At 52.0% G+C, this 17,420-nt stretch overlaps 2 protein-coding genes across 2 annotated transcripts in view; one reads left to right on the top strand and one right to left on the bottom strand.

Annotated features, from left to right (window-relative positions):
- The window catches only part of LOC143807360 (thyrotropin-releasing hormone receptor-like), an 88,298-nt gene extending 83,895 nt beyond the window's left edge, over positions 1-4,403 (bottom strand). Inside the window, exon 1 of the mRNA XM_077288808.1 lies at positions 4,257-4,403. The gene's annotated coding sequence lies outside the window, so the exon portion shown is untranslated. The remainder of the gene's footprint in view (positions 1-4,256) is intronic.
- A 4,959-nt stretch (positions 4,404-9,362) lies between these two features.
- Positions 9,363-17,420, top strand: part of ZC3H18 (zinc finger CCCH-type containing 18) — a 72,149-nt gene continuing 64,091 nt past the window's right edge. Inside the window, exons 1-2 of the mRNA XM_077288805.1 lie at positions 9,363-9,597; positions 16,154-16,943. Of these exons, the coding sequence (XP_077144920.1) occupies positions 16,167-16,943 (777 nt within the window). The 5' untranslated portion in view covers positions 9,363-9,597; positions 16,154-16,166. The remainder of the gene's footprint in view (positions 9,598-16,153; positions 16,944-17,420) is intronic.

Here is a 17,420-nt window from a genome sequence, read left to right as displayed (position 1 = left end):
CAAAGGGATTTCACTGCGACTTGCCACTGAAATGCGACCATTGCAAAAAAAATAAATAAAAATGCAACCTAGGGCACATTCACACGTCGGATTTTCGTGTACAAGTGCTATCCGTGGGTTTCACCTGTACATGTGATAATCTATGGGGCTGGGAACAAGTCAGATTATCGTACCGAGTGCTCCACGGAAAATTTTGCAGACATGTCCGATTGGAGACGAGAGTCAGATGAAACCCGGCAAGGCAAGTGTATGGGTCCATGAAAAACAACGACCGAACTCGGATTTTATCAGAGTGTGGTGTAATTTTCACAGACTGTCAGAATGGAGGAGGAGAAACTTTTATTTTTCTTTCCATGTACGTACGTTTTTTTTTTGTGGACCTATCGGGAATACTGGAACTAGTAGTGCTGGAGATCATGGGACTAATAATGCTGAAGATGCAGGGACTAGTAAGGCTAGGAGTGCTGGAAGTAGTAGTGCTGTAGATGCTGGGACTAATAGTGCAGGGATTAGTAGTGCTGGGAATACTGGGACACGTAATGCTGGGTGTGACAGATCGCACAGGGAGGAGTGTGTCAACTTCACTCACCTCTGGGGAGGAGAGAGAAAGACCCAGCAGGGATCGACTCTCTGGCACCACCACTTACCCCAGGTCAGTCAGGGAACTGCACTGAGGGCAAACAGCCACCAGAAAGGCTTTCCTTATAGGTACGAGTTATTGAGGAGCTCCCAGTGATGGGAGATATACAGTGCCTACAAGTAGTATTCAACCCCCTGCAGATTTAGCAGGTTTACACATTTGGAATTAACTTGGCATTGTGACATTTGGACTGTAGATCAGCCTGGAAGTGTGAAATGCACTGCAGCAAAAAAGAAAGTTATTTCTTTGTTTTGTTTTTTTTTAAATTGTGAAAAGTCTTTTCAGAGGGTCATTTATTATTCAACCCCTCAACCCACCAGAATTCTGTTTGGTTCCCCTAAAGTATTAAGAAGTAGTTCAGGCACAAAGAACAATGAGCTTCACATGTTTGGATTAATTATATATTTTTCCAGCCTTTTCTGACTATTTAAGACCCTCCCCAAACTTGTGAACAGCACTCAAACATGGTCAACATGGGAAAGACAAAGGAGCATTCCAAGGCCATCAGAGACAAGATCGTGGAGGGTCACAAGGCTGGCAAGGGGTACAAAACCCTTTCCAAGGAGTTGGGCCTACCTGTCTCCACTGTTGGGAGCATCATCCGGAAGTGGAAGGCTTATGGAACTACTGTTAGCCTTCCACGGCCTGGACAGCCTTTGAAAGTTTCCTCCCGTGCCGAGGCCATGCTTGTCCGAAGAGTCAAGGCTAACCCAAGGACAACAAGGAAGGAGCTCCGGGAAGATCTCATGGCAGTGGGGTCATTGGTTTCAGTCAATACCATAAGTAACGTACTCCACCACAATGGTCTCCCTTCCAGACGAGCCCGTAAGGTACCTTTACTTTCAAAGCGTCATGTCAAGGCTCGTCTACAGTTTGCTCATGATCACTTGGAGGACTCTGAGACTGACTGGTTCAAGGTTCTCTGGTCTGATGAGACCAAGATCGAGATCTTTGGTGCCAACCACACACGTGACGTTTGGAGACTGGATGGCACTGCATACGACCCCAAGAATACCATCCCTACAGTCAAGCATGGTGGTGGCAGCATCATGCTGTGGGGCTGTTTCTCAGCCAAGGGGCCTGGCCATCTGGTCCGCATCCATGGGAAGATGGATAGCACGGCCTACCTGGAGATTTTGGCCAAGAACCTCCGCTCCTCCATCAAGGATCTTAAGATGGGTCGTCATTTCATCTTCCAACAAGACAACGACCGAAAGCACACAGCCAAGAAAACCAAGGCCTGGTTCAAGAGGCAAAAAATCAAGGTGTTGCAGTGGCCTAGTCAGTCTCCTGACCTTAACCCAATTGAAAACTTGTGGAAGGAGCTCAAAATTAAAGTCCACATGAGACACCCAAAGAACATAGATAACTTGGAGAAGATCTGCATGGAGGAGTGGGCCAAGATAACTCCAGAGACCTGTGCCGGCCTGATCAGGTCTTATAAAAGACGATTATTAGCTGTAATTGCAAACAAAGGTTATTCCACAAAATATTAAACCTAGGGGTTGAATAATAATTGACCCACACTTTTATGTTTAAAATTTATAAAAATTTAACTGAGCAACAAAACTTTTTGGTTTGTAAGATTTATGCATCTGTTAATAAATCCTGCTCTTGTTTGAAGTTTGAAGGCTCTAACTTATTTGCATCTTATTAAACCTGCTAAATCTGCAGGGGGTTGAATACTACTTTTAGGCACTGTATATCACCAGTCCAGGCTGGAGATATATACAGGTCCTTCTCAAAAAATTAGCATATAGTGTTAAATTTCATTATTTACCATAATGTAATGATTACAATTAAACTTTCATATATTATAGATTCATTATCCACCAACTGAAATTTGTCAGGTCTTTTATTGTTTTAATACTGATGATTTTGGCATACAACTCCTGATAACCCAAAAAACCTGTCTCAATAAATTAGCATATTTCACCCGTCCAATCAAATAAAAGTGTTTTTTAATAACAAACAAAAAAACCATCAAATAATAATGTTCAGTTATGCACTCAATACTTGGTCGGGAATCCTTTGGCAGAAATGACTGCTTCAATGCGGCGTGGCATGGAGGCAATCAGCCTGTGACACTGCTGAGATGTTATGGAGGCCCAGGATGCTTCAATAGCAGCCTTAAGCTCATCCAGAGTGTTGGGTCTTGCGTCTCTCAACTTTCTCTTCACAATATCCCACAGATTCTCTATGGGGTTCAGGTCAGGAGAGTTGGCAGGCCAATTGAGCACAGTAATACCATGGTCAGTAAACCATTTACCAGTGTGGTGTGGAAACATCCAGAGCCACCGTGCACAGGCGTGTGCAGGAAATGGGCTACAGGTGCCGCATTCCCCAGGTAAAGCCACTTTTGAACCATAAACAGCGGCAGAAGCGCCTGACCTGGGCTACAGAGAAGCAGCACTGGACTGTTGCTAAGTGGTCCCAAGTACTTTTTTCTGATGAAAGCAAATTTTGCATGTCATTCGGAAATCAAGGTGCCAGAGTCTGGAGGAAGACTGGGGAGAAGGAAATGCCAAAATGCCTGAAGTCCAGTGTCAAGTACCCACAGTCAGTGATGGTGTGGGGTGCCATGTCAGCTGCTGGTGTTGGTCCACTGTGTTTCATCAAGGGCAGGGTCAATGCAGCTAGCTATCAGGAGATTTTGGAGCACTTCATGCTTCCATCGGCTGAAATGCTTTATGGAGATGAAGATTTCATTTTTCAGCACGACCTGGCACCTGCTCACAGTGCCAAAACCACTGGTAAATGGTTTACTGACCATGGTATTACTGTGCTCAATTGGCCTGCCAACTCTCCTGACCTGAACCCCATAGAGAATCTGTGGGATATTGTGAAGAGAAAGTTGAGAGACGCAAGACCCAACACTCTGGATGAGCTTAAGGCCGCTATTGAAGCATCCTGGGCCTCCATAACATCTCAGCAGTGTCACAGGCTGATTGCCTCCATGCCACGCCGCATTGAAGCAGTCATTTCTGCCAAAGGATTCCCGACCAAGTATTGAGTGCATAACTGAACATTATTATTTGATGGTTTTTTTGTTTGCTATTAAAAAACACTTTTATTTGATTGGACGGGTGAAATATGCTAATTTATTGAGACAGGTTTTTTGGGTTATCAGGAGTTGTATGCCAAAATCATCAGTATTAAAACAATAAAAGACCTGACAAATTTCAGTTGGTGGATAATGAATCTATAATATATGAAAGTTTAATTGTAATCATTACATTATGGTAAATAATGAAATTTAACACTATATGCTAATTTTTTGAGAAGGACCTGTATATAAACCTCCCGGCCATCACTGTCAGGGCTCCTCACTAACACAGTACGATATGCTGCCACCAGTTCCTCGTTAGATATAAGCCCCGTTCAACAACAGGCTTATATAGGGTCAGAAACCAACCCCGGGTTAGCGTATAATAACCAACGGAGCATGCGGATGTGGGGATTCATGAACCAAGATAAAATTGCAGCCCAAGATTAATTTCATATTTAATTGCCAAAAGGTGCACTAGAAAGTTACAGGTATATACACAAGAGCAAATATACAAGTATACAGTCAGGAGTGTAGTACAAGGGTAGGGTACAGATAGATTACAATTACCGTGTTATGCAGCATGTGACCACAGGGAGGCGCTGATGAATCACAGGTCCAAATCTTCATTACGTAATTCTCTGGCCGAGTCAGCTAACGGTCCTCCTGCCAGTACAAGAACCCAGTCCAAAATGAGGAGCTGCCTATTATCCCCTAGGCTGCTCTCTCCCACACGCTGCACCCACCCCTGGGCTGCGCAGCCTCTCTCCTCCCATATCCGAGAGTATGGTTTTCTTTCTAGAACCATGGACGCCCATAACTTTCCGCCCAAAGCTCTAAACAAGACGGCGGCGCCGCCACTGGGTTCTGCTGGATTTTATCTGTGCAGGGAGACCAAATACGGCTACCGTATTTAATTCCTGGTAGCTATGCTTTACAACTCAATAACGCAGAGTTCCAGACGTGGCTGCTTGGTATGGGGAAAGGAATGCAGATTCCAATTATGTGCTCGGCTAGGCTCAGAGATACAGAATTCTTTTATTATAGGTCATTTTCTAGATTCAGTATCTCAGAGCCTTGTACTGGGAACCTGGGACCTGTGGTGCCACTATGTCTGCATGTCAGCCTAAGGCCGGGGTCACACTTGCAAGTGCCATGCGAGTCTCTCGCATCAATACCCGGCACTGCCGCCGGCGCTCGGGACCAGGGTGTGCGGCTGCATGTATTTCTATTCAGCTAAAGGCTCCGGTCCCGAGTGCCGGCAGCAGTGCCGGGTATTGAGGAGAGAGACTGGTGCGAATTTCTCACATTGCACTCGCAAGTGTAACCCCGGCCGTATAATAGTGCAGGAAATGTTGGAATTAGTTGTACTGGAGATGCTGGGACTAGTAATACTGGGAAAAGTGCTGGAGATTCTGGGACCAGTAGTTTTGGGAATACTGGCACTGGTTGTGCAGGAGATGCTGGGACTAGTAGTGTAGGGATTAGTAATACTGGAAATAAATGGACAAGTAGGGCTGGGACAAGAAGAGCAGGAGATTCTGGAATTAGTAGTGGTGTTGATTCTGGGACAAGTAATGCTGGGAATACTGGAAGTATAAGTGCTGGAGATGCTGAGACTAGTGGTGCTGGGGAAGCTGGGACTAGTGGTACAGGAGATGCTGGGACTAGTGGTACAGGAGATGCTGGGACTTGTGGTGCAGGAGATGCTGCGAATAGTGGTATAGGAGATGCTAGGACTAGTGGTGCAGGAGATGCTGGGACTAGTGGTACAGGAGATGCTGGGACTTGTGGTGCAGGAGATGCTGGGACTAGTGGTGCTGGAGATGCTGGGATTAGTAGAGCTGAAGATGCTGGTAATGCTGGGACTAGTGGTGCAGGAGATGCTGGGACTAGTGGTACAGGAGGTGCTGGGACTTGTGGTGCAGGAGATGCTGGGACTAGTGGTGCTGGAGATGCTGGGACTAGTGGTGCAGGAGATGATGGGACTAGTGGTGCAGGAGATGCTGGGACTAGTGGTGCAGGAGATGCTGGGACTAGTGGTACTGGAGATGCTGGGAATAGTGTTGCAGGAGATGCTGCGAATAGTGGTACAGGAGATGCTGGGACTAGTGGTACAGGAGATGCTGGGACTTGTGGTGCAGGAGATGCTGGGACTAGTGGTGCTGTAGATGCTGGGACTAGTGGTGCTGGAGATGCTGGGACTAGTGGTGCTGGAGATGCTGGGACTAGTGGTACAGGAGATGCTGGGACTTGTGGTGCAGGAAATGCTGGGACTTGTGGTGCAGGAAATGCTGGGACTTGTGGTGCAGGAAATGCTGGGACTTGTGGTGCAGGAGATGCTGGGACTAGTGGTGCTGGAGATGCTGGGACTAGTGGTGCTGGAGATGCTGGGACTAGTGGTGCTGGAGATGCTGGGATTAGTAGAGCTGAAGATGCTGGTAATGCTGGGACTAGTGGTACAGGAGATACTGGGACTAGTGGTACAGGAGATGCTGGGACTAGTGGTGCAGGAGATGCTGGGACTAGTGTTACAGGAGATGCTGGGACTAGTGGTGCAGGAGATGCTGGGACTAGTGGTACAGGAGATGCTGGGACTTGTGGTGCAGGAGATGCTGCGAATAGTGGTATAGGAGATGCTAGGACTAGTGGTGCAGGAGATGCTGGGACTAGTGGTACAGGAGATGCTGGGACTAGTGGTACAGGAGATGCTGGGACTTGTGGTGCAGGAGATGCTGGGACTAGTGGTGCTGGAGATGCTGGGACTAGTTGTGCAGGAGATGCTGGGACTAGTGGTGCAGGAGATGCTGGGACTAGTGGTGCAGGAGATGTTGGGACTAGTGGTGCAGGAGATGCTAGGACTAGTGGTGCAGGAGATGCTGGGACTAGTGGTGCTGGAGATGCTGGGACTAGTGGTGCAGGAGATGCTGCAAATAGTGGCACAGGAGATGCTGGGACTAGTGGTACAGGAGATGCTGGGACTAGTGGTGCTGGAGATGCTGGGACTAGTGGTGCTGGAGATGCTGGGACTAGTGGTGCTGGAGATGCTGGGACTAGTGGTGCTGGAGATGCTGGGACTAGTGGTGCAGGAGATGCTGGGATTAGTAGAGCTGAAGATGCTGGTAATGCTGGGACTAGTGGTGCAGGAGATGCTGGGACTAGTGGTACAGGAGATGCTGGGACTTGTGGTGCAGGAGATTCTGGGACTAGTGGTGCTGGAGATGCTGGGATTAGTAGAGCTGAAGATGCTGGTAATGCTGGGACTAGTGGTGCAGGAGATGCTGGGACTTGTGGTGCAGGAGATGTTGGGACTAGTGGTGCTGGAGATGCTGGGACTAGTGGTGCAGGAGATGCTGGGACTAGTGGTGCTGGGACTAGTGGTGCAGGAGATGCTGCAAACAGTGGTACAGGAGATGCTGGGACTAGTGGTACAGGAGATGCTGGGACTAGTGGTGCTGGGACTAGTGGTGCAGGAGATGCTGGGATTAGTAGAGCTGAAGATGCTGGTAATGCTGGGACTAGTGGTGCAGGAGATGCTGGGACTAGTGGTACAGGAGATGCTGGGACTAGTGGTACAGGAGATGCTGGGACTAGTGGTACAGGAGATGCTGGGACTAGTGGTGCAGGAGATGCTGGGACTAGTGGTGCAGGAGATGCTGGGACTAGTGGTGCAGGAGATGCTGGGACTAGTGGTACAGGAGATGCTGGGACTTGTGGTGCTGGAGATGCTGGGACTAGTGGTGCTGGAGATGCTGGGACTAGTGGTACAGGAGATGCTGGGACTTGTGGTGCAGGAGATGCTGCGAATAGTGGTATAGGAGATGCTAGGACTAGTGGTGCAGGAGATGCTGGGACTAGTGGTACAGGAGATGCTGGGACTTGTGGTGCAGGAGATGCTGGGACTAGTGGTGCTGGAGATGCTGGGATTAGTAGAGCTGAAGATGCTGGTAATGCTGGGACTAGTGGTGCAGGAGATGCTGGGACTTGTGGTGCAGGAGATGCTGCGAATAGTGGTATAGGAGATGCTAGGACTAGTGGTGCAGGAGATGCTGGGACTAGTGGTACAGGAGATGCTGGGACTAGTGGTACAGGAGATGCTGGGACTTGTGGTGCAGGAGATGCTGGGACTAGTGGTGCTGGAGATGCTGGGACTAGTTGTGCAGGAGATGCTGGGACTAGTGGTGCAGGAGATGCTGGGACTAGTGGTGCAGGAGATGTTGGGACTAGTGGTGCAGGAGATGCTGGGACTAGTGGTGCAGGAGATGCTAGGACTAGTGGTGCAGGAGATGCTGGGACTAGTGGTGCTGGAGATGCTGGGACTAGTGGTGCAGGAGATGCTGCAAATAGTGGCACAGGAGATGCTGGGACTAGTGGTACAGGAGATGCTGGGACTAGTGGTGCTGGAGATGCTGGGACTAGTGGTGCAGGAGATGCTGGGACTAGTGGTGCAGGAGATGCTGGGACTTGTGGTGCAGGAGAGTCTGGGACTAGTGGTGCTGGAGATGCTGGGATTAGTAGAGCTGAAGATGCTGGTAATGCTGGGACTAGTGGTGCAGGAGATGCTGGGACTTGTGGTGCAGGAGATGTTGGGACTAGTGGTGCTGGAGATGCTGGGACTAGTGGTACAGGAGATGCTGGGACTAGTGGTGCTGGGACTAGTGGTGCAGGAGATGCTGCAAACAGTGGTACAGGAGATGCTGGGACTAGTGGTACAGGAGATGCTGGGACTAGTGGTGCAGGAGATGCTGGGATTAGTAGAGCTGAAGATGCTGGTAATGCTGGGACTAGTGGTGCAGGAGATGCTGGGACTAGTGGTACAGGAGATGCTGGGACTAGTGGTACAGGAGATGCTGGGACTAGTGGTGCTGGAGATGCTGGGACTAGTGGTGCAGGAGATGCTGGGACTAGTGGTGCAGGAGATGCTGGGACTAGTGGTGCAGGAGATGCTGGGACTAGTGGTGCAGGAGATGCTGGGACTTGTGGTGCAGGAGATGCTGAGACTAGTGGTGCTGGAGATGCTGGGACTAGTGGTGCTGGAGATGCTGGGACTAGTGGTGCTGGAGATGCTGGAATTAGTGGTGCAGGAGATGCTGGGACTAGTGGTGCTGGAGATGCTGGGACTAGTGGTGCTGGAGATGCTGAGATTAGTGGTGCAGGAGATGCTGGGACTAGTGGTGCTGGGACTAGTGGTACAGGAGATGCTGGGACTTGTGGTGCAGGAGATGCTGGGACTAGTGGTACAGGAGATGCTGGGACTAGTGGTACAGGAGATGCTGGGACTAGTGGTGCTGGAGATGCTGGGACTAGTGGTGCTGGAGATGCTGAGACTAGTGGTGCTGGAGATGCTGAGACTAGTGGTGCTGGAGATGCTGGGACTAGTGGTGCTGGAGATGCTGGGGTTAGTGGTGCTGGAGATGCTGGGACTAGTGGTACAGGAGATGCTGGGACTAGTGGTGCAGGAGATGCTGGGACTAGTGGTGCAGGAGATGCTGGGACTAGTGGTGCAGGAGATGCTGGGACTAGTGGTGCTAGGCAGTTTTATCCTCCCAGCACATGACCTGTAGACCCCCCCTCCCCCATCTGAGTCTCTAGGGGCTTCTGTCTGGGGGTCCTGGAGGACGGAGTGAGCTGGGCTCTAGTACTGAGGGATTTCCCTCTCGCACAGCCGCCTTCCCCTCTCGCACAGCCGCCATGCTCGTTTACGTATCGTGGTGACGTCACATGTCGCTGCACGGCGCTGGTTGTCGAGTGCAGCGAGCAGCCGGCGCTGGTTGATGACGTCGGCGAGTAGACGCCGGCACCAGTGGATGACGTCAGTGAGGCCGCCTGCACCAGGAGCGGGATCCCGTCACTCGTTGTCGCCTGTGTGTGAGCGAGGAGCCCGGCGCCGTCCCCGGCCCTCCAGCCTCAGGTAAGCGGGATATGAGGAGGCGGAGTGCTGGCCCGGACCCTATACCGTACCGGGGCGCTCCTGTCATGGCCGCTGCCACAGTCCGGGGCTCTTCTCTTTGGGAGACGTCTCATCTTGTCCTCTTTGCTTCCACTCAGCTTTAGTATTGGGGCGTCTGTGTCCGGGGGTCAGTACCTGTAGAAAGTGGGGTACAGATTATGGGGCTTTGAGGTCAGAGGTCACATTATGCCCGGTGTCGGGGTCCCCTCAGTATTAATGATCTGCCCGGTGTCAGGTTCCCCTCAGTATTAATGCCCTCCCGGTGTCAGGGTCCCCTCAGTATTAATGACCTGCCCGGTGTCAGGGTCCCCTCAGTATTAATGATCTGCCCGGTGTCGGGGTCCCCTCAGTATTAATGATCTGCCCGGTGTCGGGGTCCCCTCAGTATTAATGACCTGCCCGGTGTCAGGGTCCCCTCAGTATTAATGACCTGCCCGGTGTCAGGGTCCCCTCAGTATTAATGATCTGCCCGGTGTCGGGGTCCCCTCAGTATTAATGATCTGCCCGGTGTCAGGGTCCCCTCAGTATTAATGACCTGCCCCGTGTCAGGGTCCCCTCAGTATTAATGATCTGCCCGATGTCAGGGTCCATTCAGTATTAATGACCTTCCTGGTGTCGGGGTCCCGTCGGTATTAATGACCTGCCCGGTTTCAGGGTCCCCTCAGTATTAATGATCTGCCCGGTGTCGGGGTCCCCTCAGTATTAATGATCTGCCCGGTGTCCGGGTCCCCTCAGTATTAGTGACCTGCCCGGTGTCAGGGTCCCCTCAGTATTAATGATCTGCCCGATGTCAGGGTCCATTCAGTATTAATGACCTTCCTGGTGTCGGGGTCCCGTCGGTATTAATGACCTGCCCGGTTTCAGGGTTCCCTCAGTATTGTTTACCTGCCCGGTGTCAGGGTTCCCTCAGTTATAATGACCTGCCCGGTGTCAGGGTTCCCTCAGTATTAATGACATGCCCGGTGTCAGGGTTCCCTCAGTATTAATGACCTGCCCGGTGTCAGGGTTCCCTCAGTATTAATGACCTGCCCGATGTCAGGGTCCATTCAGTATTAATGACCTTCCTGGTGTCGGGGTCCCTTCTGTATTAATGACCTGCCCAGTGTCGGGGTCCCGTCGGTATTAATGACCTGCCCGGTCTCCTGTGCGGATTGTGCTGCACATACTATACACCCCTGACACACGGTGTGAAGCCTGCCTGCTCCTGTGTGGATTGTGCTGTACATACTATACTCCCCTGACACACGGCGTGAAGCCTGCCCTGCTCCTGTGTGGATTGTGCTGTACATACTATACTCCCCTGACACACGGCGTGAAGCCTGCCCTGCTCCTGTGTGGATTGTGCTGTACATACTATACTCCCCTGACACACGGCGTGAAGCCTGCCCTGCTCCTGTGTGGATTGTGCTGTACATACTATACTCCCCTGACACACGGCGTGAAGCCTGCCCTGCTCCTGTGTGGATTGTGCTGTACATACTATACTCCCCTGACACACGGCGTGAAGCCTGCCCTGCTCGGATTGTGCTGCACACACTATACACTCCTGACACACGGCGTGAAGCCTGCCCTGCTCCTGTGCGGATTGTGCTGCACATGCTATAGTCCCCTGACACACGGCGTGAAGCCTGCCTGCTCCTGTGTGGATTGTGCTGTACATACTATACACCCCTGACATACGGCATGAAGCCTTCCTGCTCGGATTGTGCTGCACACACTATACACTCCTGACACACGGCGTGAAGCCTGCCCTGCTCCTGTGCGGATTGTGCTGTACATACTATACACCCCTGACACACGGCGTGAAGCCTGCCTGCTCCTGTGCGGATTGTGCTGTACATACTATACTCCCCTGACACACGGTGTGAAGCCTGCCTGCTCCTGTGTGGATTGTGCTGTACATACTATACACCCCTGACATACGGCATGAAGCCTGCCTGCTCCTGCAAGGATTGTGTTGAACATACTATATACCCCTGACACACGGCGTGAAGCCTGCCTGCTCCTGTGTGGATTGTGCTGTACATACTATACTCCCCTGACACACGGTGTGACGCCTGCCCTGCTCTTGTGTGGATTGTGCTGTACATACTATACACCCCTGACACACGGCGTGAAGCCTGCCCGCTCCTGCACGGATTGTGCTGTACATACTATATACCCCTGACACACGGCGTGAAGCCTGCCTGCTCCTGCGCGGATTGTGCTGCACATACTATACACCCCTGACACACAGTGTGAAGCCTGCCTGCTCCTGCGCGGATTGTGCTGCACATACTATACACCCCTGACACACAGTGTGAAGCCTGCCTGCTCCTGCGCGGATTGTGCTGCACATACTATACACCCCTGACACACGGCGTGAAGCCTGCCTGCTCCTGCGCGGATTGTGCTGCACATACTATACACCCCTGACACACAGTGTGAAGCCTGCCTGCTCCTGCGCGGATTGTGCTGCACATACTATACACCCCTGACACACAGTGTGAAGCCTGCCTGCTCCTGCGCGGATTGTGCTGCACATACTATACACCCCTGACACACGGCGTGAAGCCTGCCTGCTCCTGCGCGGATTGTGCTGCACATACTATACACCCCTGACACACAGTGTGAAGCCTGCCTGCTCCTGCGCGGATTGTGCTGCACATACTATACACCCCTGACACACAGTGTGAAGCCTGCCTGCTCCTGCGCGGATTGTGCTGCACATACTATACACCCCTGACACACAGTGTGAAGCCTGCCTGCTCCTGCGCGGATTGTGCTGCACATACTATACACCCCTGACACACAGTGTGAAGCCTGCCTGCTCCTGCGCGGATTGTGCTGCACATACTATACACCCCTGACATACAGTGTGAAGCCTGCCTGCTCCTGCGCGGATTGTGCTGCACATACTATACACCCCTGACACACAGTGTGAAGCCTGCCTGCTCCTGCGCGGATTGTGCTGCACATACTATACACCCCTGACACACAGTGTGAAGCCTGCCTGCTCCTGCGCGGATTGTGCTGCACATACTATACACCCCTGACATACAGTGTGAAGCCTGCCTGCTCCTGCGCGGATTGTGCTGCACATACTATACACCCCTGACATACAGTGTGAAGCCTGCCTGCTCCTGCGCAGATTGTGCTGTACATACTATACACCCCTGACACACGGCGTGAAGTCTGCCCTGCTCCTGTGTGGATTGTGCTGTCCATACTATACACCCCTGACACACGGCGTGAAGCCTGCCTGCTCCTGCAAGGATTGTGCTGTCCATACTATACACCCCTGACACACGGCGTGAAGCCTTCCTGCTCGGATTGTGCTGCACACACTATACACTCCTGACACACGGCGTGAAGCCTGCCCTGCTCCTGTGCGGATTGTGCTGTACATACTATACACCCCTGACACACGGCGTGAAGCCTGCCTGCTCCTGTGCGGATTGTGCTGTACATACTATACTCCCCTGACACACGGTGTGAAGCCTGCCTGCTCCTGTGTGGATTGTGCTGTACATACTATACACCCCTGACATACGGCATGAAGCCTGCCTGCTCCTGCAAGGATTGTGTTGAACATACTATATACCCCTGACACACGGCGTGAAGCCTGCCTGCTCCTGTGTGGATTGTGCTGTACATACTATACTCCCCTGACACACGGTGTGACGCCTGCCCTGCTCTTGTGTGGATTGTGCTGTACATACTATACACCCCTGACACACGGCGTGAAGCCTGCCCGCTCCTGCACGGATTGTGCTGTACATACTATATACCCCTGACACACGGCGTGAAGCCTGCCTGCTCCTGCGCGGATTGTGCTGCACATACTATACACCCCTGACACACAGTGTGAAGCCTGCCTGCTCCTGCGCGGATTGTGCTGCACATACTATACACCCCTGACACACAGTGTGAAGCCTGCCTGCTCCTGCGCGGATTGTGCTGCACATACTATACACCCCTGACACACGGCGTGAAGCCTGCCTGCTCCTGCGCGGATTGTGCTGCACATACTATACACCCCTGACACACAGTGTGAAGCCTGCCTGCTCCTGCGCGGATTGTGCTGCACATACTATACACCCCTGACACACAGTGTGAAGCCTGCCTGCTCCTGCGTGGATTGTGCTGCACATACTATACACCCCTGACACACGGCGTGAAGCCTGCCTGCTCCTGCGCGGATTGTGCTGCACATACTATACACCCCTGACACACAGTGTGAAGCCTGCCTGCTCCTGCGCGGATTGTGCTGCACATACTATACACCCCTGACACACAGTGTGAAGCCTGCCTGCTCCTGCGCGGATTGTGCTGCACATACTATACACCCCTGACACACAGTGTGAAGCCTGCCTGCTCCTGCGCGGATTGTGCTGCACATACTATACACCCCTGACACACAGTGTGAAGCCTGCCTGCTCCTGCGCGGATTGTGCTGCACATACTATACACCCCTGACATACAGTGTGAAGCCTGCCTGCTCCTGCGCGGATTGTGCTGCACATACTATACACCCCTGACACACAGTGTGAAGCCTGCCTGCTCCTGCGCGGATTGTGCTGCACATACTATACACCCCTGACACACAGTGTGAAGCCTGCCTGCTCCTGCGCGGATTGTGCTGCACATACTATACACCCCTGACATACAGTGTGAAGCCTGCCTGCTCCTGCGCGGATTGTGCTGCACATACTATACACCCCTGACATACAGTGTGAAGCCTGCCTGCTCCTGCGCAGATTGTGCTGTACATACTATACACCCCTGACACACGGCGTGAAGTCTGCCCTGCTCCTGTGTGGATTGTGCTGTCCATACTATACACCCCTGACACACGGCGTGAAGCCTGCCTGCTCCTGCAAGGATTGTGCTGTCCATACTATACACCCCTGACACACGGCGTGAAGCCTGCCTGCTCCTGCGCGGATTGTGCTGCACATACTATACACCCCTGACACACAGTGTGAAGCCTGCCTGCTCCTGCGCAGATTGTGCTGCACATACTATACACCTCTGACACACGGCGTGAAGCCTGCCTGCTCCTGCGCAGATTGTGCTGTACATACTATACACCCCTGACACACGGCGTGAAGCCTGCCTGCTCCTGCGCGGATTGTGCTGTACATACTATACACCTCTGACACACGGCGTGAAGCCTGCCTGCTCCTGTGCGGATTGTGCTGTACATACTATACACCCCTGACACACGGCGTGAAGCCTGCCTGCTCCTGCGCGGATTGTGCTGTACATACTATACACCCCTGACACACGGCGTGAAGCCTGCCTGCTCCTGTGCGGATTGTGCTGTACATACTATACACCCCTGACACATGGTGTGAAGCCTGCCTGCTCCTGCACAGATTGTGCTGTACATACTATACACCCCTGACACACGGCGTGAAGCCTGCCTGCTCCTGCGCGGATTGTGCTGTACATACTATACACCCCTGACACACGGCGTGAAGCCTGCCCTGCTCCTGCGCGGATTGTGCTGTACATACGGTACAGGGCTCGTCACCTCCGATGCACCGCTGTCCGGCACGGCAGATGAGCAGTAAATGTGTATCCACCCTGCTGCTAATATTTGGGGACTGTGACCCCTTGTCTGGCACTGTCCCCCTCCCCGCTCTTCACCACGGGGCCTCGGTGCGTCTGGGGTTTTGCTGCTTCCTTGGATTCGTTTCCCATCGGGATCAATTATCTCACAATAGAAATTCCTTTTTTTTTTTCGATTGTTTCAGCGGTGGCCGGATCTCCTGGTGTAAGTTATAATCCATCTCCGCATAGAATAATACCGCAAACATGTCCTCTCGGTACGGAGATGCCCCTGTCACGTTCACAGGATGGGTGCAGCTATTACCTGTCGGCAGAGACCCCCGTATGCTCCTGTGCACACCTGTGTGTCCTGATGGTTGCAGACAGCAAGCAATTCCTGCACTTTCTCTTTTTACTGTTGTGTCCATCACCATCGGAGAGAAGGGACATGTTAGAGGGACTTTCCTTAGGATAGGCCTTGTGTCAGGATGGTGTGTGTCTTTGGCTGTAGGGGGAGCAGTGCTAGTGCTGCTCCGTCTGCCTGCACGCTGCGCTGGGTTTTACTGCACAACAGCGCAGCACCGAACAAGAAGACTGTGCCTGAGTACGGAGCAATGTGATCACTGCAGGCCGGTGACTTCACGTGGCCAATTGGTGCCGCCGATCTGATCCTCCCACCTGCCTGCATCCCCGACACCTTTCTTTTAAATGCCTGCTTGTTAGTGAATGGAAGCGCTGAAAGCGTAATACTTTTCACAGCCGAGGGTTTGCTACAGCTGCATCCGGTCTGGACATTCCCCTGTGATAGAAGCTGCACTAACATTTCTCCTGCTCTGATACTTTTTACAACAATCTCCTTTTCGGCTTCATGGAAATGAGAATTGTTCTATTCACTGACAACAAGCACATATTTTAGTAATGGCGGAGACGTATCCGTATCCTGCTTTCTGCTATTTTATGCTTTCATATTGTTTTTTTTCAGGTACGTTGGATAAATGGCCTCCCCGGAGAGTCCTGAACGGGACCCACTGTCTCCTGAAGAAATCTTACCTGAGCTAACAGATGACGAGGAAGACGATGACCGGGATCAGTCTTCAGACCATGAGCTGGAGGAGGAGGAGGAGGACGGCGGCCACAGGGACCCCATGGAAGATACGAGCCCTCTCAATGACTTGTCCGAACCTCTCTCAGGCTCTGAAGAACACTCTTCCCCCATATCAAACAATAAGAATTCGCCAAAGTCTTTCCCAGAGGATAAAGCCATGTCTGGGTCCAACTCTGAGCCCCTCCAAGATTCCCCTGATTCCCCTCCAGTGGAGAAAAGCAGCATAGACCTTCCAGAAAGGAACCAAGATGGCCCCGAAGAGCCCGAGAGCCGCCCAGCGAGGTCCCCTCTCCCCTCCGATGACGAGGATCACTTGAGTGAGACCAAGTCTCTGCGCTCCGAAAGCGAACACATCCGAGACTGTCCACATTCTCCGAACGAGGACGATGATGACCACAAAGGAGGCAACGACCTTCACGATGAGGCTTCTTCTGTGACTCGAGAACTGGATGAGCACGAACTGGATTATGACGAAGAGGTTCCAGAAGAACCGGCGGGCCCCAACCTGGAAGACGACCAAGAGAAACTTGTGGCTGACGACGAAGAAGAGAAAGACAAAGAAGGATCTCCGCTCAATAAGAAGGATGAGAGTCAGAAGGACGAGGAGCAGAAGGACAAGAAGAAGAAGGAGGACGACGATGGAGAGATCGATGAAGGGGAGATTGATGTGAGTGATGGGGGGGGGGGGTTACACGTCACACATTTCATGGGTTTCCAACACGCGTGTCCTCCATATTGGAGACCAGCGATGTATAAATACAGGAGACAATTGGAGCATGTCTGCGCTTGTGTGTCGGCCATGTTGGAGACCAGCAATGTATAAGTACAGGAGAAGATTGGAGCATGTCTGTGCATGTGTGTCTGCTATATTGGAGACCAGCAATTTATAAATACAGGAGACGATTGGAGCATGTCTGTGCATGTGTGTTGGCCATATTGGAGACCAGCGATATATAAATACAGGAGACGATAGGAGCATGTCTGTTTATGTCTGTTGGCCATATTGGAGACCAGCGATGTATAAATACAGGAGACGATTGGAGCATGTCTGTTGGCCATATTGGAGACCAGCGATGTATAAATACAGGAGACGATTGGAGCATGTCTGCGCTTGTGTGTCGGCCATGTTGGAGACCAGCAATGT

Source organism: Ranitomeya variabilis, chromosome 2 (assembly GCF_051348905.1).
Source record: "Ranitomeya variabilis isolate aRanVar5 chromosome 2, aRanVar5.hap1, whole genome shotgun sequence".
NCBI lineage: Eukaryota > Metazoa > Chordata > Amphibia > Anura > Dendrobatidae > Ranitomeya > Ranitomeya variabilis.
The sequence above is the reverse complement of the archived record's forward strand: the minus strand, read 5'-3'. Positions and strand labels throughout refer to the sequence as shown.